We start from the raw sequence: 23967 nt of genomic DNA, 5'->3' as shown, positions 1-23967 counted from the left end.
ACCGAACGTCAAGATTCTATCTGAAATCTTGACACTCCCTAGTTTGTAGTCAGTACACTGTTTTATTTTCTTATGTTGTTTATATGCATGTCCATGCCTCCAAAGGCTGTATTCTCCACCAAGGAGGTACTGTCCTGTTCATCATTGTGTCCCTGCCCCCAACTAGCTGCTTAGCACAGACTTTGAACATAATGAACACTTAGTACACCTTTCTTTAAATAAATAAGTGCCCAAAACACTCAAGCAGAGCAGGAAGGTAAAGATGCTCTTATAAATTGAGAATGGCTGCTTCTCCTTCTGCCTATGTGTCTATGTGTGTGTCTCTGATGTGTGTTGTCTCTGATGAATAAACAAATAAAATCTTAAAATAAATAAATAGAGAATGGGAACAAAAATAATTATCGGAATTATGTGAAACAGAAAACTCAGGGAGGGCAGTGGCCTAGGTATAGAAGACTACCAGGGGGTGGTTTCGAGACTAATGCACCTTTCTTTTCCTGGAGCTCATTCAGTGATTCTTTCTTTACTTTTTAGGACATTTTGCTATCTTAATTGAAAGCCCTGCACACCTCCGATCAACTGCTGTCCCTCCTAAGAGACCAGCATACATGCAATCCCTTTGGAAAAGCTTAATCAGCCCTAATTGAGTCACAACATTAACCCAAATTAATTAGACTTTAAGAAAGTTGTCAACACCCTTCAAGGTAACCTGGCTCCAACTCCCTCCTAGCCTTCACAGGGAGAGAGCGTCCAAGCTCTGAAACCTTGAAATTCTGCCAATGACCCACGAATACAGGCCTCTTTCTTCTCGAAGACATTCACTCCATTGGCTTTTTATTTCCGTACTAAACAAAAATCAAAACAGAACATCATACTCCAAAAAGGATCACAGAACTTCAAAGTTCCAAAAACCTATTTCTGCAGTGGCCTGACAAAGAAGCACTCTGGTTTCAGCTAGTAACCCTTTAGTGGGATCCCCATCTCAGAAATGTGTTACTGCATCCCTGGAAACTGAGACCACCCCCAACAGAAAGAGAAGCAAGTCTTCAGGTCTAAAAGTCACTGAATCAAACAAACAAAATTGAACCTCTTATAACTCCAGGTCTTTGCAGCAATCCAAATATACTCTAAGATTCTATCCACTAATTTAACCACCATAAACTCTGTCTATGGAATTTGGCTCAGCACTAATTGGTGGCAAAATTTGCGAACTTATTCTTAAGGTGCATTTATTTTGCATTTGATAAATAAAAGCACCATTTAAAAAAAATCACCATATTCTTACAAAACACCATTAGTTAACTAGAGAACCCAAAGGGTGTCCTCTTATGAAGATCCCCTTATCCAGGTGACAGACAGGTAGCACACAAGTATTGCCATCACCATTTCAGAATGAGGAAACAGCCTCAGGGACTTGAACTAAGTGAGTCAGTCATGAAGCTGAAATAGAAACCAAACTTCAAGATGACCTTGAAGCAAATGCAGCCAGAAAAGAAGTTAATAGTGACACTTGTTTAGCCTGACATAACCCCAGAAAACAAGTCAAACTAGCCTCATAAGAAACAAGCCTTACTGTCAAATCCTAACTATTATTGTACATATGCCATTACCTTGGCAAATTCACCACACAAGCTTGCTGTTTGTGACATAAGCCATATGTCACACATGCTGTATCTATGCTGCCTTGTTTTCCTTCCTAAGTATAATCCATAGAACACAAAAATGGCTATTTGTCTCACAAAACTAGGTGCTACGATATATGCTTATTCTTATATCTTGCATTTCATTTTAAAATCTATTCAAGAGCATTTGTTAACCAGTTTATTAGGATCAGGGGCATAGTCAGAGGGAGCTGTCCCCATCCAGCTGTAAGCAAAAATCACTTCTAAAGACATCTAAAGATTGGCGGATCCCATCAAGACTACTCAATTATCTAGTAGCTGAGCGGGGTCAAAATCAAGAACACAGGTCTGACTATCAGGCCAATGCCCTTACCCTCATCGTACAAAATCATGTTCCCCAATGAAATGGAAACAAGGCTCCGAGCTAAAAGCTACCCTTCTGCTCCCAGATTGATCAGGATTTCTAATATTGATGGGAAGAATTCAAAAGGAGCGCTACAAGTCTACATGAAACCTTTTCTCTTCAAAAGACTCTTCTCTCATCCTCTCCTGTGCTTTCCCACTCCCATGTATTTTATGCCACTAGGATCTCAAAGCCCGATGAATTTGAACTTGCTCATGACGAGAAAAAAGCAAGAGCTGAAAAGTTTGGCTGGCGTCAAAGTGCCCTTCCCACGCAGAAATATGCACGATAATTTCTGCAATTTTCAGGGGAAGGGGAAGGTATGAGAAATGAGGAAAGGGGAAAGTGAAAGAGGAGAGAGGGACAGAAGAAATGCATCCTAGTAAAACTCACACCCAGCCGGAAACTGAGGAGTGTGATACCCCAAAATAAAAAGCAACAAGAAAACCCAAAACTATGCCAACTCAAGTGACTAACAAAATGTATAGAACATTCATCTGACAGATGAGTAACCCAAGGCTCTCTAGGGACTTGAGGGGAGGTCATTTAATTTTATAAACAAGATCTAGGATGGACACGAGACTATTGTTCCCACCGAGCCCATCATTCTAACGCCCTAAACTAAATTATTTCTTATGAAAACACGAAGGCTTCTTGGGACCATACTTTTAACCCAGAACACAGAAAAGAAGGCCCTCTTCCCACTACATTTTAATGACATCTTGTCATCTATATAGTCCCCTATATAGAGGCTCGGTGAGTGCAGGGATTGTAGCTGTCTAGGGCACCCAGCACAGTACCTGCATCATGGTGGGTATTTGGTGCCTCTTTTGCTAAGAGGATGATTTGCTGCAACATGTTGAAACCCAAATTCTACTTACACTTATGGGACAGAAGCACGTCAAAGGAATCTGCCCACCTCGTGGCTTCTTCTGTGGATAGTCTCCTAGGAAAGAAGAAACATCTCTCTTGAATATTTCTGAAATGACCCCCCTCTCCATCAGCAACCATGGAAATTTGCTATGGAGAAGAAATCGGAAAAATGGCAGGGAGGGGGGAGGGGGTGGAGGATGGCAGTGCAAATGAAAACCACCTGTAGGCCTGCAATTCTATCACTGTAAATGTGTACCTTCTTAAGTAACTGATGGCAAACCTCAGTAAGGCAATTCAGCATATTTCGTTTGTTGGCTTTCAGTCTAAAACACCAAGCTAAATATGTACAGGAAATGAAGATGTCAAGATAACCATGGAAAGAAACCGGCCTTAGCATGAGAAAAGGTGGGCTGAGCTCCCAACTCCATATTTTACTGTGACCTTAATCTCTTCACTTCTGCAATGGGGATCATGATGCCCATCCCCAAACCCTTGAAAGTTAGATGAGGGGCATCTATGATATCATTGAACACAGTACCTAAACGGTATAGGTACCGAGTCCAGATCATCTGAACCTAAACAGATTTTTAGAATATATTTGAATGTTTATCTCCAAACTGAGAGCTCAGACTGACAACCAAGTAGAACCAAGAAGCCTCCTCCACCATAGCTTTATACAAGAGCGGTGGATAATACAGTTTTCTTACAAGCAAGAAAAGGGTCCCTACTCTGAGTTAGGTCGCACATTTTGAAAAGGAAAATTCATACCCATGCACTCACGTTCAGGGATCTAAAAGGTACCACCAAGTGGCAGGGATTTATTGTCACTGGACTCATCCGGTCAACAGCTCACTAGAGGAGAACAGGTCCTTCGGCCCAGTGGTGGACGCCCCATGGTGAGCACCCTGGGAAGGCCACAGGGCCAAACTACTCACTTTAGAGCACGGTTGGGCTTGTCGGGAAGAATAGCTGTGAAATCGCTACAGGAGTCTGACTTGTGAGACAGGCATCCCAGGCGGGTCCTCATCCCTTTGTTCCTGCAACAAGCACAGGGGCAGACGGACGGGGACTGTCATGATCATAGCCGTCAGCTCCATAAAGGGGCCCCTGGAACTGCTGCTGCGGGAGCCTGTGCCGCCTCCCCTGACCCCCACATCCTTCCCCAGGTGGTCCCTAAAGATTTCATGAACAAGAGGAGACATGCCTAGAAGATCAAGGGATATACTCACTCCCTAACTTGACTACTGGAATAGTAACAGGTACCCTACCCCTAGAGGCTTAACGCTTCTTTCAAAGCTAACATTCAAGTTGATAGTAAGTCAATGAAGGTCATTAGCTTGGAAGAATTTCTAAATTAGGATTCTCTGTAGGGAAAGGAAATACAGGGAAGACAAAATAACAATTCACATTTTGCTCTCCCACTAGGAGGGCAAAGTAGCAGCAGCAACAGCAGCAGCTCCTAATTACAAAGCCCCAGAAGTAGTACCCGTAAAGAGAGTGGAGGGTTGCTTGCATAATACAGGGGCGCATGCCACAGAACCTCCGAGCACAAATGAAGCTTTAGGGCAAATTAATTCTGACTCAGGTTCTCCTCCCCACTTATCCCCCAAACCTGGGGATGTATATGCATGAACGGCTGTGGACCAGCAGAGAGCAACACCTGTAGGCGAAGGCACGAGCAGCTGGTACGGTTGAAGTTAAGAGCCAGGGCCCCTTGTATTTAAACACACTTGTATTTACCTGACGGAGCTCTCATATCCCTATTTAGGTTTTGGCTTATCTCAATCAGCATGTTTAAAACTTTAACATGTATGTTTAAAGTTCTCTCTCTCTCTTTTTTTCAATTTTCCTAAGGACCAGATACTTAAATGTTATCTGTTAGGGAAGGTCCAATGAGAAATTACACTAACGTCTCTTTTGGACTTTCAACATTAGCCCCTTTTTAACCTTTAACGAGACATCCGCCAACTATGGCCCGGCAAGATGCCTGTTTGTGTAAATAAAGTTTTATGGGAACACAGCAACACCCGTTTATTTACATATGTCTAAAGCTGCTTTCAAGCGCGAAGGCAGAGTTGGGTGGTTGCAACACAGACTGTATGGCCCATAAAACTCAAAATATTTACTCTCTGGCCCTCGGCAGAGTGAGTTTACTGACCCCTGACCTTTAACTATGGCAGCTCTTTGCACAAAGAGCAAAGGTAAGTGGGAAGGGTTTGGCGTAATCACATCAGGCCTGAGGAACTTATAAAAGGGCACTGCCACGTGCACACTGGTAACACTTTGCCACGGAAATAGTCCCGGAGATATTATTCTTCGTGTGGAAAGGAAGTCCTCCCAGCCTGGCTCTCCCTTCCCCTGTCTCATGCATCCTGGGCCTGGGTGGAGACGCTAGAGGCCCTCCAATTCAATCTCTTCCTTTCACTCCAAATGAATTTTCATCCCTGACCCAGCTAATTGTTCACAGAAATCTTATCCAACAAATGTCTACTGGGATGGTATCACATTTGGCAAGGATGGACAACATTTGTATTCCACAGCCCATCTCTGAGAGCCTTTTAAAGCTGGAACATCCAAGTTCCCAGAAATATCCCCTCTCCTGCAGAAAACTAGGCCTGCACGTCCTGTGCTCCCACCTCTTATCTCAGCCAGGCGCATTATGAAGCCATCAATTTGGTGGCATTTCAAAACATTGGTGATAGCCTTTCTCTCTTCTGCGATGGTGAGCATCTTATGTCCACTCACTCTTAAAAACCACAGGGGGCTCTGACACCAGGCCGAGTGAGCAACTGATTAAGGGCCCTTGAGTCACCACTTTCCGTGAATTCAAGTAAAGGTCTTGCTCAGGCTGTACCAAGGCCACAACCCAACCTTCAGTGAGTCAGTTCCCTCCATCGTGCCACAGGATCATCAATCACAGAATAGTCAGGTCGATGCCCCCAAAGAGCAATTAAGAAGACTTCAAAAAATGGCAAATCCACACAAGTCATCTAAGGAAGTTTCACAGGGGCCAGTGTAAAGGGTCTACTTGTTACCAAACCAACGGTGATTCTCCCCAAGAGTTTGCAAAAATCTTCCACAAAATATCCTTTGGGGCCCAACGGTTTTCATTTTCCATCTTGTCTAGCTGAGATCTGAATTACAACCTTGTTAGTTAGGTCTGAAATAATGGGAGCGGAAGTGCCAGTCACAGGTTAAGGTTACTTCAATGCAAGCAAGCAAGCAAGAAAACAAAATTTTAAAAAGTAAGCTTGCCCTCATCTTCCCTCCCTGTTCCAGTACCTCAAAGAGGTCCCTAAGTGGTTCAATACAAGCTCATGCACAGTCCCACCCCAGAAGTCCCATCAGTCAACAGGAGGGCTTGGCACTGAGGTGAGTTCTGCTGGCAAGAAGCGCCCCGGGGAAGGAGGGCACAGTCCACACGGGTGGCCTGAGAGGGTGGACTCAGGCGGACCGCCCAGGGGATTAGAAGGCTGGGGCAGGCTCACACAGCAGGGAGGAGGAAGAGGAAGGGCAAGAGCAGGAAGACAGGTTAGCATCATTACCTGCGTGGCATCAGTAAAGCGGCCATGCAGGCACGCGCTTACGGTTAACCCTCTGGCCGGTGTGCAGGGACGTCAGGGCGGGAGATAAGACTGCGGGGCACAGGGATTTACCCTTTCACGTCCTCTCACCTAAAATCAAAGAATCTGCTGTAAGAGGGGGGCCGCCCTCTCTTATCTGACTGTGCTACAAATCCTCTTGGATGGCTTTGCACTGATGGAACACCTCCACACACACACACACACACACACACACACACACACACTCACGCAGCCCATTCCCCACAAATCCCTGCTTGCCCTGAGGGAGGGTGACTGACCAAGGCTGAACAGGCACAGATCGCTGGGTGGCTTCACATCGCAGTCTGGCGGTCAAGGGCTCCCATTTCCCCAACCAGTGGCCATCGACGGTGAAGTGGGGCACGTGCCTCAGGGGACAAAGGCATGGGCCTGGGCGAGCCAAAAATGACTGCTCTCTTTGTTTGATTCCAGTGGGGCCCAAGTGACCAGGCAGCCAGGGATGGGGGAGGGGGGTCAGCACTTGCTCTAGAATTATTTGATTGGCTGCTCTTCTGATTCTCACCTCCCTCTAAGGGAACCCGTCCTGGGGGTGGGAATGCAAGGAGCCTTGGGAGGGGATGAGCAGGAGGAAGGGTGGAGTAACTCAAGGGAGACTTGTCAGGCCCCGTCACTGCACAGGCCTGCTCCTTTGCAGGATTATAGGCACAAGCTGGTGAGATGAATATGCAAGCCATGCTCTCTTGCCCATATGGAGGCCGCCCCACCTGCCCCAGCCCAGGGACTGGCCCATTCCTGACCTGAAGTGGGGAGGACAGTAGGAAAGGGGATATTGAGGTTGAGGGCTCGTGGACTGAACCTCTATCTCTCCTGAGGGTACCATCCTCGGTGCTTCAAACCCTTTGTTCCCACAGAAATGATAGGAAGAAACATGGGAAGAGAGCAGCCTATCCGTAAAGGGCTCCCCAGGGGAACCCTGACACCAAACATAGAATCCATTTTAAAAGAAACCTAATTTAGATAGATAAGGCCCCTACCCGGTCTACTCCATTTAAATTGTTTTGATATTACACGGAACGTATCACAAATACTTTTTAAAATACCTTCTCTAATAATATCAAAATTGGTAAAATTAAAACATGGCTTTGTTAACACTGAAAAAAAAATTGTTAAGAGTTTGTGTAAAAGCTCAACCTCCAGGAGACTGAGCTTAGATGACATCCCCCCCGACAGTAGGGACATCTCCTTAACCTTTGTTCTAATGGTGCATACACCTGCCTGGCCCAGACGTCAGGACATCAAAGCCCTTCACAGAGTGAAGCTTCTCTCTCTTCCAGCTGTAAGAAATCACTGTCTGGGGCACCTATGCCTCATTTTCCCTTGCTTATGGGCTCTCATCCTGGAGGAGGGGAAGCCTGTGCCAGGGGCCTTCGTTATACCGGGTGATGAACAGAACCAGGGAGGACTCCCCACAAACACAGCAGGCAAGGTCATTTGGGGCAGGCATTACCAGGCCTCCAGTCCCTGCCCTGTCGCTCTTCCCACTCCCGCTGCTAGCTCCCACTGGCTTGCCAGGACCACTTCATGCCTGCCTCTCTCCCTTCCAAATCCAGCGCTGCCCACCGTGCCCACCTCACCCCCCCCCCCCCGCGCCCCAGACCCTCCACCATCCCTTCACTTAGCCCAGCCTTGAATTCAATTAAATCGGAATCTGCAGGAGACTCTGGCCCCTGCTTCCTCATTCATCCCAACCCCAGTGCCTCGGGGCTCTTAATTCCATCTGGTCCTTGACTTCTAGGGGACGGAGTTTGGGGTCACTGGAGCCCAGAAAGGCCCACGGAAATGTGCCCTGTTAGGCAGACATCCAGTTACAGGTGACTCTGGGGCAGACAGGATGGGACATATGGAAAGAGGGGACTCAAGGTAAAAACAAAGGTTAAAAGCAAAGAGCAATGATCTTTAAAGAGGGGAAGAGAAACTAAGAGTCTCAGCGGGGAGAAAGCAATCAATATGCATGGAGAGGCAGGTTAATTAAATATGGATAATGCAATCAGCCCACATGGGCATCTTGAAGAGGAGAGAGAAAAGCAAAAGCAATACTCACTGTCTTTGACCAGTCCTCATGGCCTGCAGGTCTTTGCCAACTGGATGGTCAGAGAGGCTGCAGGTTAAGGAGTTCTGGGGAAAGAGTAGATCTTTCTTTTAGCAGTCAAATCCTTGATGGGTGAAGAACATGTGTGCACGAATGCACAGGCACACTCGTGCGTGCACACACACATAGACACACGCATGCAAGCACAACACACCTCCCTCCACTTGAGCCGGGCAGCAAGCAGCCCCGCTGAAAGCTCTTCTCTCTGCTTGTCACATCCAGTAAATACTGAAGCAGCCTACACCCAGCGGGCGGCGGCTCAGCTCCCGGGCACAGTCTGCACGCCCATCCTCATTGGCAGGATGCAGGAGGTGCCCCTGAGCAGAGCTCGCCTGGCACTCCTCCCGTACCTTCCTCTTCACTAACCTGCTTCCCTGCTCCTCTGGCTGCAGCTCAAGGAGAGGTCCCCACAGCCCAAAGCTGCCTCCCCCTCTGCACCCAGAGGCTGTGCAGGGGGCAGCGAAGCCGTAGGTATTAACTCTTTCCGGCCACCAATGAGCTGAAAATCTAGTGTCCAGGGGGCCCTCTTCTAATGAGCTCCGCTGCTGGCTGAAGGCTGGTTGCTGCTCAGGGAGCAGGGAGCATAAAGATCTTGCCCCAGACAGCTGCTGACAGCAGGAGCCAAGCCGAATCAAATCTCCTAATGAGCCAGGAGGAGGGGGGCTGTCTTGCTGGGTGTGATGTGATGTGATAAATGCAGAGAGCAAGAAAGCTACGGGGCAGGTCACACATCTAAATTCCACCCCCTTTCTCCCAATTTCTATTGTGCTCCACGACCAAGCCAAACCACACAGCCCTGAAATTACCCCCTCTGGCACATCTCAGCTGTCCCCCTTCCTCGACAGAGGCATTTAGGCATTTCCCCCCGAGTCTGTCTCTCCTCCCACCCCCCCAGCACCAAACACACCACTCCTCACTTCTTAATGAGAAATTTCCACCTCCTCTGCCTCCTCAAAACATGTACATTTCCAACTCTGTGCTCCTGGTTTTTCCTACAGTGGAAATTCACCTCTCTCCCTCATCCATCACCTAGCAACTTCCCCCTGCTTGCATTTGTTACGGAGTGAGACTTTTCCCTTTGTTCTGTCCAATCTGCACATTATCCCCATTTTTCTGTCTTCTACCGGTTTTTTTTTTTTCCTTCCAAGCCCCCTTACCCACATATGGATCTTCACACTGCCTGTTTCGGTTCCAGAAGGAGGACTCTCTCTTCCTGCTTGCCCTAGTACAGTAGTTCTCTGAGTATGGTCCCTGGACCAGTGGCAGCGTCAGCATCACCTGGGAATGTGTTCGAAATGCAAATTCTCAGGCCCCACCCCCAGACCTACAGATCAGAAACTCCGGGGAAGTAGCCCAGCCTCCCAGGTGAATCTGATGCCTGCTGAAGTTTGCAAAGCACTGCCCTGGGACAAAGCTCCCCTTCTCCCCATTCCACTCCAGTCTCGAAGGCCGAGTCTCCTGCTCCCACTCAGGAACTACCTCCAAATGCACCTAACCTTTGCCGCGAGCCCTTTTGGACACCCGGAAGGTGGCATTTGCTAGAGGCAGCAGAAATCTCTGTAGAAAGTGATGGGTTGATGCTAAAAATATTAGGTTGCATTTGTTTGACCTTTTATCATGTAGAAAGCATGTTCATGTGTTCTTATTCAACAACCCTATTCCATAGCCAGAGAGAATATTATTATCTCCGACTTACAGATGAGAAAATTGAGGCTGGAAAAGGTAGCATGTCTTTTTCAAAGCGACACAACACGTAAGAAGCAACTCAGAGGGACCAGATTTGTTTTCTTAGAACTCTTACAGCAGAGCTCTTCCCACTGCGTCACACCGGGACCCAGAATTCCTGGCAGATCTATTGGTCGCATAACTCGTGTTTTCTCAGTGACATGAGTCTGCTGCAACCCCACGTTGCCTGATGAGAGGATGAAATAAAAACTCCTGATGCTGCCTCCACAGTGACTCATAGTCTCTCTTGAAAAATGTCCACGGTGTGCCTCTGTTAGGTAAAGGGAACTTCGCATTATGAAATGAGAGGCAAAAGAAATGTTTCCCATTCCTCGGAACCCCTGCCTTGACCGCCAATGCTAGCCAGGGTTTAGAATTGAAGCATAAAGAGAATCCTTTGCTTCTGGACATTTTCTTGATACACCGCACCGTAAGAAACAGGTACACAGGGTCGCCTGGGTGGCTCAGTGGTTGAGCGTCCACCTTGGGCTCAGGGCATGATCCTGGGGTCCTGGGATAGAATCTCACATCGGGCTCCCTACAGGGAGCCTGCTTCTCTCTCTGCCTATGTCTCTAAATAAAAATCTTTAAAAAAAAAATGAAAGAAAGAAAGAAAGAAAGAAAGAAAGAAAGAAAGAAAGAAAGAAAGAAGAAAAGAAAAAAAAGAAAGAAAAGAAAAGAAAACAGGTGCACAAACTGTGAATAAAAGCCCATTGATAAGCACTTCCCTAATCCAACATAAGTTTATGCCGTAAGGTGGAGCCTTCGCGATTCCATGCACTTACAAGGCTGACATCTTCATCATCCCCATTTTATAGATGGAAAAACAGAGACAAGTCAGTTACAAGTGGCAGAGTCAGTGCCTGATACCAAGCTTCATGTTCCCAACCCTTGCCCTGCCCCTTGCCGTAACACAAAGGTGGTATCATCATGGGACTCCTCTTCTCGTGCTAAAATAGTGAGATAAAGCCCCCCTCGAAGTCTCATGCTGCCCCATCTGGCATCCAGGATTCAAAGGCACTGAGGAGATAGGACAGGGGGGCTGCAGATGGGCCCAAGTCTCCAGTGGGGGCTGACTAATGTTAACTAGGCATCAGAATCTTCAATTAGCCTTTGGAAAAATAATATAGTCATAGGAAGTCAATAAGCCCGCCCAAATGTTTAAGGAAAGATAGAATCATTAATAAAGTTTTAAGAAGAGCAGGAATACAAAGAGCTGAGGGACAAGAGTGTGTGGGCATGCATCTAGCAGGAGTAAACAGAAAAACTTAAAACTAGTCTAACCTTTTTTTTAACCAAAACATTCCTAAACACCAAAACATAACCACACAGCACCCTAGTTTGAGAAGCACAGACCCAGTAGAAGCCCCCTCTCAGGGGAGGCCTCTAAGTTAATCTTCCTTCCTATAGAACCAGGTGCATAAAGAATTCCAGGCAGGGGCACCTGGGTGGTTCAGTGGTTGAGCGTCTGCCTTTGGCTCAGGTCGTGATCCCGGGGTCCTGGGATCGAGTCCTGCATCAGGCTCCCCACAGGGAGCTTGCCTCTCCCTCTGCCTATGTCTCTGCCTCTCTCTGTGTGTCTCTCATGAAAACATAAAATAAAAAGAGTTTGGGGGTAGGGGGAGGAGTGAGATTAAGGGGAATCAAAAGGTTAAACATTCTGGCCTGGTCTCCTTTCCTGAAGGAGAGAAATAGGAAAAAGCAGGGAGGCTGGAGTGCCAGTAAGAAAGGCACTCACCTACTTGAACTCTGCGTCCCCAGGCTTACAGCCAGCCCCGGCCCAGGAATACAGAGCTCTGGATTCTTTTCTGGTTACTGCTCCTGAGTTGCTGGCTGAAGACTAGGCATAGGACATCTCTGCTGGTGACACATGGCTTTCCCCAGGAAAACAGGCATTACAAGCCCTGCTCTGGCTTCTCAGGCTGCCTTGCACCTCTCAGCTTTTCCCATTCTCTGTTTGCTCCTCCTAGGAAACCCAACCTTTCCAGGCATGGGCCAGTGTGTCTCTCTGGCATGGGTGTTTTAGTCCTGCCTCTCATGAGCTCCACACTGGCTTTTCCAGAGGACAGCAGGACAATTCCATCCCTTTCAGATTCTGCAGACGCAACTGTGTCAGAAACAACCCCCTTTCCCTCCAAATCCTCCTTTCCTGCCAGGTTCCCTATGCATGCTCATGTACTCTGTGTCCTAGCTCCTCAGGGTACTAAATACAGGTATTTCCGGCTTTATTTTCTCTGTTGCCCTGTTGAACTGATTTTTAAAACTTCTCGTTATATTTCTGAAATATTTCTCAACTTTATCCCCTTCCATCCATTGACACTGCCATTCAGAGGCTATTGGGCACCCAATAGTATATGCCTCTTCCAACGCCTCCTAAGTCATGGCCTTCCCCATTCCCCATAAACCTCCTGGCACGCTACACTACCACCACCAGTGTTACCCCCCGAACATGTATCATAAATGGTCTGTAGAATAATTTTTGATGGGCTTCATTGTACCGATTTTTCCTGCCTGACATTCTAACAATTTGGTCCCACTTATGTATCCAGTCTTATATCCCATTGTGCATACATGCTTGCACACACATGCCTAACCCCATCATCGCCCCCTCTGCCCAGAATGTTCCCCCCTCGCCAAACCCTTCCCCGGATCTGCCTCTTAAGTCCTAGTTCCTTCTCTAAACCCAATCCCTCCAAGATAAAAATTCTCCTTTCCAAAGCTTTTCAGAACGCCCTCAATCAGAAGGAATCCCTCCACCCCAACACCACACTGCTGTGTGACTCTGACAGCCCGCATGGTCTGTAGTTTATCCTTGTGATTTATGTTTTCTGATTCTCCCAGATGACCGCGTGTTCCACAAAGACAGACTCTATGACTTACTCCCCTTGCTATCAATTCTCATTGCTTCGTATGAAGCAGATGTTTAATAAATGTCAGCTGCATTTGATTCTGAGCTCATAGAAAAAACAAATCTGAAAAATCACTGAGGATTTCTTATGGCGGAAACACTTGAGAGCTTTGCAGTCTCTGGGTCAAGACTGAAGTCGGCCTAATGCTAATGACTCTCAGGAGCAGCAGCATGGGTACCTAAGGCATTTGCAAACTATTGTTCCCAACAGCCCTGGTCAGGGCAGGGTGGAATTAATCAAGAGCAAAAGGAGCACCTGGCATTGTCACACAGGCTACAAAAATGTAATTAAACGGAAGATAAAGGGAATTAAAGTCTGCAATATAATATTTTTAAAAGCCATGTTAGTAGAGGTGGAGGTTTATTGCCAAATGCCCCCTGTGTGTTTATTTAATCAACATACCACCTAAGATAGTACCACATTAAAAGCTTTTAATAAAACAGTCATTTGGATATTAGATTTGAATTCTGGTCAGCATGCTAAAGCTCTTCCACAAATCTTTTAAAAGCAATTTCCACTTTGTAGCTTCCTAGTAACAGCAGAAACATGAATCAACATATGCTGCATTGATTTGGGGTTTCCATGGAGACTGGAAGGACACAGGGAAGGGAAGGACAGAAAGAGGCCACTCGGCCCAAAATTCTACCAAAAAAAAAAAAAAATACGTCTCAATTTCATTCCTCGGAGTATTAGCAGCCTCATTTCCTGCTCATCAGTTCAAGCATCCAGATATTTAATTTGTAATAAGCCTGCTCAACTCCTCACAAGGAACAGCGGGGTTGTGGCAAGAAGTCAGCAAAGGTGTCGGCCCTTGAGGTTTGCAAAGAGAACTGAACAGGATCTGGAATGGGAAGAAAGGGCCTCTGGTCCTGACCCTGCGGATAACCAGTTCTGTGACACTAACTACCCTAACTAGCTATGTGATCATCAACTTTGAATTCCATTTTCCTCCTCTGTAAAACCCAAATTAACTGCTCTGTTTTTCAGAGTGGTTGGTTATAAGAAAGAAATGAAAAAGTCTGTGGGAAACACCTTGCAAATTCTAGCCCACTGTATACCCTACCACAGACGGTCCCTGACTTCCGACGGTTCTACCGATAATTGTTCCCCTTACGATTGTCTGACTTTACCATGGTGAGAAAGTGATACGCATTAAGTGGAAACCATACTTTGAATTTTGCATTTTGCTCTTTTTCCCAGGCTGGTGATATGTGGTGACATCAGGATGCTCTCTCTTGATACCGCTCAGTGGCAGCGAGCTCCCGGTCAGCCACGTCATCACGAGAGTCAACAACTGATACCCCTACAGCCTATCCTCCACCCGTACAACCATGCTGGCTTCCACTATCAGTGCCAGTACTCAATAAATCACATGAGATATGCAATACTTTATTTTAAAATGGGCTTTTTGTGTTAGATGGTTTTACCCAACGATAGCTACTGGAAGTGTTCTGAACATGTAGCCTAGGCTAAGCTATGATGCTTAGTAGGTCAGGTGCATTCAATGCATTTTCAACTTATGATATTTTCACCTTTATGATGAGTTCATCGGGACAGACCCCCATCCTAAATCGAAGAAAATCTGTATTATACTTGGTGATGCTTTGAGCTTCCCCTTAAGTGGAATTATACCAGCAAGCAAGTACATGCAAAAAAAAAAAAAAAAAAAAAACTTTTTTAAAGGATTGCTGATTTAGTGGGGAGTAGACTGACCCAGAAAAAAGAGGAGTGGGTCGGAGCGGCCTGAGTTGCAATCCCCACTGTGTAATTTTCCAGATCTGTAACTATGGGCACGTTCCTCTCTCTGAGTCATTTTTATCGCAGGTAAGATGAAGATCACAGTACCAATGCCGCAGGCTTGTTAAAGGATTGTTATACGGATTAGCTGAGTGATTCGCGCAATGCTTGGCAAATGGCAAATGAGTGCTTAGTGTGAGCCACTAGTATTAGCTATCTCATCTGCTTCGTCATCTATAAAATGGGAATTAGAATTCCTACTCCTTCCCTGCTTCACATAGAGGATTACTTGGATGACATCTGCTCAGCTATTTGATAAACTGCTTCGGAAAATGCACTAAATCAATACAATGTCCTTATTTAAAGATTCATGTTTACTACCTGCTAACGGAGGTGACACAGAAACGTTTGAAACACGTTTGTGAGGATTCTCAAGCATCTTGGTGCAGGGCGGGTGACGTGTGTCTCCGATATCTTTTTTATTTGCTTTTGTTCCTCTCGGGCCTTCATTTGTCTCCTTGCTGCTCACTGCAGTCTTTTCATTTTTCTACCTCTTTTCTCTCTTTACTATCTTTCCACTTCTCCTTTTAAGTGTGTCCAGAAGGAATTTTAAAATTAAACCTCAGAGACTTTGGAGTCTAAACTGAAATTATTCCTTAGGCCTCCGAAAATTAAATGGTAAACCAACACGGGGCAAAATGACACAAAATCAGGAGATGTTATAGGATTATAGGAATTATAAAACTGTCCCTCCGACAGTGGTCACCAGTGTTAGATATATTTAAAGAAATACATCAACCAAGTGCAATATGTGGAATATATTTTGGAACTATGATTCAAATTTAAAACCATAAAAAATATCATGAGACAATATGGGGAAATATGAGCACTGATTAAGTACTAATATTAGTGTGATATTGATGTTTTTTTCTTTTCTTTTAAGATTTTATTTATTCATTCATGAGAGACACAGAAAGGCAGAGACATAGGCAAGGGAGAAGCAGGTGCCCTCCAGGGAGCCTGATACAGGACTTAATCCCAGGACCCCAGGGATCACGCCCTGAGCTGAAAGCAGATGCTCAACCACTAAGCCACCCAGTTGCACACCCGAGGTTATTTTTTTTCTTAATAAACTTATTAGTTAGAGAAGCATTCTGAAATATTTCAAGATGAAATGGTATGCTACCTGGAAATTGCTTCAAAATCATCTAGGGTGGCCAAATATACAGATGTAGTGAAACACCAGGACACCCGCACGCCCATGTTCATAGCAGCACTGTCCACCATAGCCAAACTGTGGAAGGAGCCACAATGTCCTTCGACAGATGAATGAATAAAGAAGATGTGGTGTATACATATATATATGGAATATTAGCCATCAGAAAGGCTGAATACCTACCATTTACTTCGATGTAGATGGAACTGGAGGGTGTTATGCTGAGTAAAATATGTCAATTGGAGAAAGACAATTATCATATGGTCTCACTTATAGGTGGAATATAAGAAATAGTGAAAGGGACCATAAGTAAAAGGGGGAAACTGAGTGGGGAAACATTAGAGAGGAAGACAAACCATGAGAGACTCCTAACTCTGGGAAACAAACAAAGGGTTGCAGGAGGGAAGGTGGGTGGAGGTTGCAGTAACTCAGTGTTGGGCATTAAGGGGGGCACGTGATGTGATGAATACTGGGTATTATACTATATGTTGGCAAACTGAATTTAAATTAAAAAAAAGAAAGAAAAGAAAAAATCATCTAGAGTGGAAAGCAGAAGGTAGTACCAGGTGTGTACTCATTCTTGAGTCTCTTGGTTTGCGTATTTTTGAAATTGTGCATAGAAGTGTTATAAATATGTGACCACTGACAATATGTGCTTCAGTAAATTGAGCCTATAAAGTGTAAACTATTAGTGCAAGGAAACTGAAATATCGAAAGAGGTGATTTGAATGAGAACTGATTTCCTGTATTGTAAGTTTTCTTCCCTATGAATAAACCCATTTTCAGAAAAGCCTTTTATTGGACTCCCAGGGAGCAGGTGCCAAAATTCATAGAGGTTTAGAATGGGTATATCACCTACAGAAATTAAATTTTAAAGACTTTGCCCACGATCACATTTCTTAAGGCATGGCCAGAACTCCAACCCCGAGCTCCTGCTACATCCTTTCTTCCCGCTGCTGAGCTGCCCACCTACGCATCCAGAATCTAGGGCGATACTTCAACCTCGGATGAGGATACAAATGATGATCTGTTCGCTCACCTCCCCAAAACTCCTCCATTCCTATTGTAACCACAGCCTTAAAGAGTAAACCTGGTTTTTACGAACTAGCTTCTCAGTGGGCAGCTGGTTTCTGTGATGGCAGCCAAAGGTCAGGAAGCCACGGTATAGGGAAAGAGGAGGCTCATGCGACAAGCACAATCCTTCACACACCCCCGACCTGATCTCCTCCTTCACCAAGATAATCAAAGCCTCAGGTATGAAATATCTCAACCTCTTTTCCTGCCTCCTCCCCTGCAAGCCTTTTTTTTTTCCTGCAAGTCTATCCACATTTACACACAACCTTACTTTCAACCCACCACTCACAGATGTGTCTACTCAAGGTAAATCCTTCCTCCTGTGGCCTTGAGCCCCTCCTTCCCACCTGCCCTGCTTAATCAACCCTCTATTCTGTCCTCTCTCATGTTATTCTATACTTACAAATAAAAATACTTTCATTAAAAAAAAATTCTCCCTTGGGAGTGGGGGGGTCCTCCTTATGTCAGCAAAACTACCTGAAAAAATTTCCTGTTTCCCTACTTCCTATCCCTTCCTCAGTTCTTTACAATTTGGCTCCCGCCCCTACCACATCCCTGAAAGAGCAACCTCTATATTATGAGGTTCAGTGGTCCAGTGGTCCTTGTCCTTATGGACCTCTTGGCCGTATTTGCCATGGTGACTGTTCATCCTGGCACCTCCACCACCTTGACCTCCGTAGCCTTACCCTGTCCTCACTCGCCTTCCCTTTGGTCTCTTTCGCTGGCTCCTCCTCTGCCCACCCCATAATGCTGACATTCTCCTGCCTTCTAACCTTGGTTTTCTTCTCTCTTCTTAAATGTTCCTTGGGCAATCTCACACTTGCCCATAATCCCAACTACACTGAGTATACTGACCATTTCTGAATATTTTCATCTAATTCCAGTCCCTCTTCCAATTATATAGATTCTTATGGCCCATGGATTGTTGAACACACCCCTCAGGCATCCCACGGGCACAACAAATACAAATATACATCTAAACATTGAGCACATCACAGCCCCTCCTTCCTCCTTTTCTGGACCCATTTTATCCCCCTCCTTTACATCACCACCCACACACACACACACACACACACACATACACACACTTCTTCCTCTGGAATTCCTGGTCTCAGGTTCTGACACCACCATCCACTGAGTAACTCAAGTCAGAAATAGGGAAATAATAATACAGGACCCCCTTTCTCTCATCTCCTATAGTAAGCCAATTACCAAGTCATACTGATTAAATCTTCTTCACAGTTTTCACATCTGTCCTCTCCTCTGCATCCTTACTAGCACTGCTCTGCCCGTGTCCTGCTTCACAGCCCCTGGTTCTTGACCTCTTTGGTCTCTGATCCAAACATACTTCTCTACATCACAGTGGTGTGATTAGTTGCCTACAACTCTCTTCTCCTAACCCCAGGCTATTAAGTCCACCAAGGACAGGAAACTGTACTCATTCATCCATTCATCCATTAATTCAACTAACATTTAGGTATCTCTTATGTGCCAAGCAATGTACCAGGCATACGTAGTACATGACCTATGCATATTACAGAGGAGAAAGCTGTATTTTTCCTCTCTAAATCCCCAGCATCTGGCACAGTGCCTGGGATCAAGAAGATGCTCAATAATGTTTGTTGAACATAACTGAACCAGCCAGCAGACAGGTGGGTGAGACCAGGTTTAGAGCAGGATGCTGGCAGGGAGAGGCGGCTTAAAAGTCATAGAAATGGCACAGGCTCCAGTATCTGGTGACAAGGGTTCAAGTTCCCACTCTGCCCATTCATGGCTGGGTCGTCTTGGCCGAAGACCTTGCTTTCTTATCTATGAAATCAGAATTACTAAGGCCATGCCAACCTCCTGTTTTATTTGAAGAATTCAGTGAGATATATAAGCCAACATGGATCGTACATTATTCAGTCTTATGAAGACATGAAGTCACATTGACAGTATCAGAGTCATAGAATGCAGAGGCCCAACACCAAATGGGGGTGGGGTGGAGGCTGCAGAGGAAGGGGTAGCAGGCCAGGGAGACCGAAGCAGCAGGACCTAGTTTCCAAAGCCCTGGGGCTGTGATAGAAGCACGAGGGACTTCCACAATTGAAGTGTGGCTCTCTCCTCCTATCTCGCAGTGCCAGGGCACTGGCTATCAATCTCTTCCCCTCCTTAGGCAGTAACAAAAGCTTCACCACTTGCCATCAGGGTTTACAGCTGTGGGCAGAAAGCAGCTTCAACCTTCTCCCCTCCTCTGAATATAAAACAAGCTGTTTCTAATCCTCCAGCTTCAATGACTTCAGCAATGGCTTTTATGTCCTCCCAGCTCCATTCTGGTCAGCCACTTAGAATCACACAAGAAGGAAACTCCAGAGTCATCAGAGCAGGGATGGGCTCAGGCTCCGGTACACCAATAGTGGTAGGAAACAGTGGAGTGGAGTAGCCTGGGCCACCTCCAGGGACAGCTCTCCCGCTGGGATTTGCTCCTACCAGCACAGAGCCCTCAGGGAAAGGAGGTGACTTGCTTTTGTGCCTGTGCCGGGTGCACATCAATGTCTACACCGGGGGCAGGAGGAGGGGCCAGGGCTGTGTAGGTGCACTCTGATGCACGAAGTTACAGAGCAAATTCTGACACTTTTCCTTGAGAGACAAGGCCTGGTGGGAATCTACCTTAAGCCATTCAGCTTTTCTGCGGCCTTCTTCCTTCTAGGATCTGTTGTTGAAAAATTCAAAAGCCTTTTGTAAATTCCATACACAACACACTAATAAAGGTCCTGATGAGAAGGCTGAAAGGTCCTGATATTTTTCGCTTCCTGGACAGCGAAAAATATCCTGATCCCTGAGGCAATACGGGAGGAAAGGAGCATTTCAGCATCCCTGGAGGTAGAGGTATTTGGACAAAGAGGAAATAAAGAGGCACACAACAGAGAGCCTGGAATAGGACAGGCAGGCAGCACACAAACTCTAAGCCATGAAGTCATCACACACAACAAAACTCACATTTCCATGGCACAATCACAACGTACAAACTGCTTTCACTTCTCTGGCTGAATATTTCAAGTTTCTTGGCCTCCATGACCCTTGGTTTGCTCTGGGAAGTTGAGAAGATGAAACAGCATAATATAGGGAAAGAGCCTAGCAAAGTTGTCCAGCATTGTGATAATTGGGAGCTACCCATTATTCCTTTTAGTTTATCTCACAAACACCTCTGGAGGTAAGCTGGGTGTTTGCTACTGTGCCCATTATACAGACTATAAGAGCAAAGCTGTTCAGGATCCCTAAATGAAAGGCTCAGGGTAACTCCATTAATGACCCTAGGGACACTTGAACCCAGGAACACCAGGGTTTTCCCTACTCTACACACATTTCAGTTGCAGCTGTATATCCATCACTGAGATCCACATTTGGAGGTTGTTGGGTTTTTTTTTTTAATGGAAATATGATGGGTTTTGCTCAGCCATCCATTCACACTCTCACTCAATCACCTGGGAGTACCTGGCATTTGTGAAATGGCTACCGTTAGCTAAGGAACCATGATCTTCAAGTCAGAGTTAAGAAAGACATTGGCTTCAGTAGCACATTTAATTCAACTGGATAACAATTATGAGAAAGGTTTCAGATTCTTTATGTGGTAGGCACTGGGTGAAATTAAAGGAAATAAAAAAACTGAAGGACCTGGTCACCAGGGGTGGCTTACTGATGCCTGGCCATGGTGAGCTACAGGGCACTCTCTACAGACTCCAGCCCCTGCTCACCCCAGTCCTATCCACCTTCTCCAGAAAACCTACTCTAAGGACTGAGCAGAGAGCAAATGGTTAATAAAAACTAGTTTACCGGAGTGACTGAGTGCTCATGAGGTTATCATTCCCAAAATAGTAACAGCCATCAATAGCATAATAAATACCACATTGCATGTTTACAGCTTTGAGATTTCCCCAAACATTTATAGGATCTCATGATAACAGCTATCTCGCTGCCCCACTTTCCAGCACCCTCTCCATCTTCCAAGAAAACCCTGAAGTTTTCCAGATCTGTAGGAACAAATAATCTAAAAATAACCCAAGTTGTAGGATGCAGTAGGCTTCCCTTATTTCACCAGGTTGAAAGCATCCCAAGATCAGGACTTATAAGGACCCGAAAGCCAGAATTGCAGTATGTGTATGAAACAATGGATTAATGGTGAGTGGCTCTAACATAGAAAGAGAAAAGCCACTCTCCTCCCACACCTCCCAAAAGTCACTACGGAGACAGCCCCAAGAAGGACCCAGCTAGCTGATGCCAGGGCCTTGTCACCTCCTGTACGTGGCAACTGTGCCCTCAACTCACTGCTTAGCAATTGGTGACCTGCCAAAAAAAATTGGTAGCTATGTGTGGTGATGGATGTTAACTACATTTATTGTGGTGATCACTTTGCAATACATACATATACCAAATTATGTTGTATGCCTGAAACTGATATGTTACGTGTCAATTGTATCTCAGTTTAAAAAAAAAAAAAACAAAAAACCTTGCCCCAGCAAGTCTAGTTGTAAGACTTTAAGAAAATAATCTAGAATGTGAGCAAAATTTTAACTATGATTTTACTTGAGCATTGTCTATAGTAATCTAAAATTTTTTTAATTAAAAGAAAATAAATCAGTGGTCTGCCAACAGATGTTAGTTAACTTGATGATGGGGAGCCTTTCACAATGTGTCTGTGTATCAGATCATCAAATTGTACACTTTAAACATATCACAATTTTATTTGCCAATTATACCCCCATGGAACTGGAGGTGGTGGTGAAAAAAAACACAGAAGAAAGGGGCAACCTCCAATGTATTTTAATCTCCCTCCAACTCATTGTGATTGTGAGTCCCTCTGCATCGGAATGTGTCACCAGCGTTAGTCACCAGCAACGCTGGAGACTTGCAGGCTGACAAAACAAAACAGATGCTGTGGGCAGCCAGACCGCTGTGCAGGCGACCCGCTTAAAACGGCAGCAGAAAATACGTGAATGGAAGGAAAAGAGACGGTGTCCTAGTCCAGATAGCAAACCTACAATATTTTCGGAGCCCCCCTCCAAGGGATCCAAGCAGAGAAACGGCATCTCTTGGGACCAGGAAACAGGTTTCCCGGGACCTGGGGAGTTAGGACTGAGAAGAAAGGAGAACCAAAAAAAAAAAAAAAAAAAAGAAGAGCCTTCGCAGCTTAGCACCCACTAAGTGGCAAGAATGGGCACAGTCCTGCACTCTTGCTCCTGGCAAGGGCGACAGGCTGGCCCCCCTGTGCAGAGCTCTGCTAGACAGTGAGCGAGCAGGACGACAGGAGGACAGTGCCTTCTCTGGCCTAGGTGTCCTGCCCTTCTCACGAGGCTGGGGACTGGGGGATGCCAGTCCAGGGACCCATCCAGGCCCTGCCCTCTCTTACCTGTCGGGCAGCGCAGCCGGGAAGGTGTGGCGGGCCCCGGCCCCAGCGGGGCATGGCGCGGGGAGGCCCCGAGTGACAGAGCCGGCCACCTCCTGGCACTGGGGAGAAGGTGGGAGGCCCCGCCACCTCCCCGTCACCTCGGAGCCCCCAGCAGAGCAGCTGCAGCGCAGCTCGGCTCCCTCTGCGGCTCCGCTCGCGGGGACAGAGCTGGCGGCCCGGGAAGGGGAGGGGACGCGAGGGAGGGAGAGGGGCACTCCGACAGCTGATGCGCGCTGCCACGCAGAGCAGAGTCGGGGATGGCACTGCCTGTGTGGCTCTCGGGCTGACAGCTCGTCACGGAGGGGCCGGCTGCTCCGGGGAATTCAGGGGAGGCAGAGAGCAGGGAGGGTGGGGAGGGGGTGGTGAGGAGGGAGGAGATCCCCTGGCTGCATGGAGGGGAAGAAGGTGAAGTGGGGTCACTGGCTTGGGGTGGGGGGGAGAGGATGGCCCGCTATGGCTCAAAAACAGACCAGGTTGGAAGCACCATTTTATGAGGTGGTGTGGGGGAAAGAGGGAAGCACCATATTCCTGGCCTGCCTTCAAGGTGGTCTCTATCTCCTTCCATAACCAACCAGCAAGGCCACCCTACCCTGCCTTAGGAATTTGGGATGGCTAGACACTTTAGAGCAAGCACAGCTCCAACCTTCTCAAAGAGAAGGAAAAAAAATAGGCATGAAAGAGTATAATGCCCGAAATATTTGGTGTCACATGTCGCCCTACCCTGCAGGCAAGTCTGAGTGCCTCCTCTGCCATCTGCCCAACCTCTGACCAGTGGGTTGCAGTGGCAAGAACAAGGAGCCAGAGGGAGCCCCCACCGCCGGGTGGGGATAGACTGTGTCAGGTGATGGTTCTGTCTGTAAAGTTCCGTTTGGATGGTCAGGAGCAAAATCTGCTGGGCAGCTTGGCCAGTGCCCGGGGAAGCTTCTGAGCCTGAGGGATAACCCACAGCATCTGACGCTAGAGTCTACTTGACCTGCCCACTGACACGTGGCAGGTTCACCGCACAGGCCCCAGAGTTGACAGTCATCAGCTCTATTTACAAGCACAGCAGAGGAAGAGGCTGATGGGGAAGAAAATAAACAAACAGTGGAGAAGACCAAAGAAAGCTGCAGCTGGGGAACACGCAACAAGCTCAGTTAATGAGGGGAAGAGAGATCTCAAATAAAGGCCTTCTCCAGAGGGAGGGGATGGGAGGCAGAGGGGGTGAAGAACCGGCGTGCTGAGAATTTCTAGGGAGTTGTCCCTGCCTGGTGCAAGCTGGTGCTCTTCCT

At 46.5% G+C, this 23967-nt stretch overlaps 1 protein-coding gene across 8 annotated transcripts in view; it reads right to left on the bottom strand.

Annotated features, from left to right (window-relative positions):
• RGS8 (regulator of G protein signaling 8) overlaps window positions 1-23000 on the bottom strand; it is a 40764-nt gene extending 17764 nt beyond the window's left edge. The window contains exons 1-6 of one of the 8 annotated variants that reach the window (XM_072733234.1): window positions 22658-22992; window positions 9768-9888; window positions 8563-8636; window positions 6444-6572; window positions 3834-3935; window positions 2907-2971 (exon numbers count right to left, since the gene is read on the bottom strand). In XM_072733234.1, coding sequence (XP_072589335.1) covers window positions 2907-2971; window positions 3834-3935; window positions 6444-6469 — 193 coding nt within the window. In that variant the 5' untranslated portion in view covers window positions 6470-6572; window positions 8563-8636; window positions 9768-9888; window positions 22658-22992. Of the gene's footprint in view, window positions 1-2906; window positions 2972-3833; window positions 3936-6443; window positions 6573-8562; window positions 8637-8764; window positions 9484-9767; window positions 9889-22657 lie in introns of those variants that run through there. The other 7 variants (XM_026001145.2, XM_026001143.2, XM_026001144.2 and 4 more) reach the window with 7 other exon arrangements.
• Between the last annotated feature and the right edge of the window lie 967 nt (window positions 23001-23967).

Source organism: Vulpes vulpes, chromosome 13, assembly GCF_048418805.1.
Source record: "Vulpes vulpes isolate BD-2025 chromosome 13, VulVul3, whole genome shotgun sequence".
NCBI lineage: Eukaryota > Metazoa > Chordata > Mammalia > Carnivora > Canidae > Vulpes > Vulpes vulpes.
This window is presented reverse-complemented; position numbering and strand designations above follow the sequence as displayed.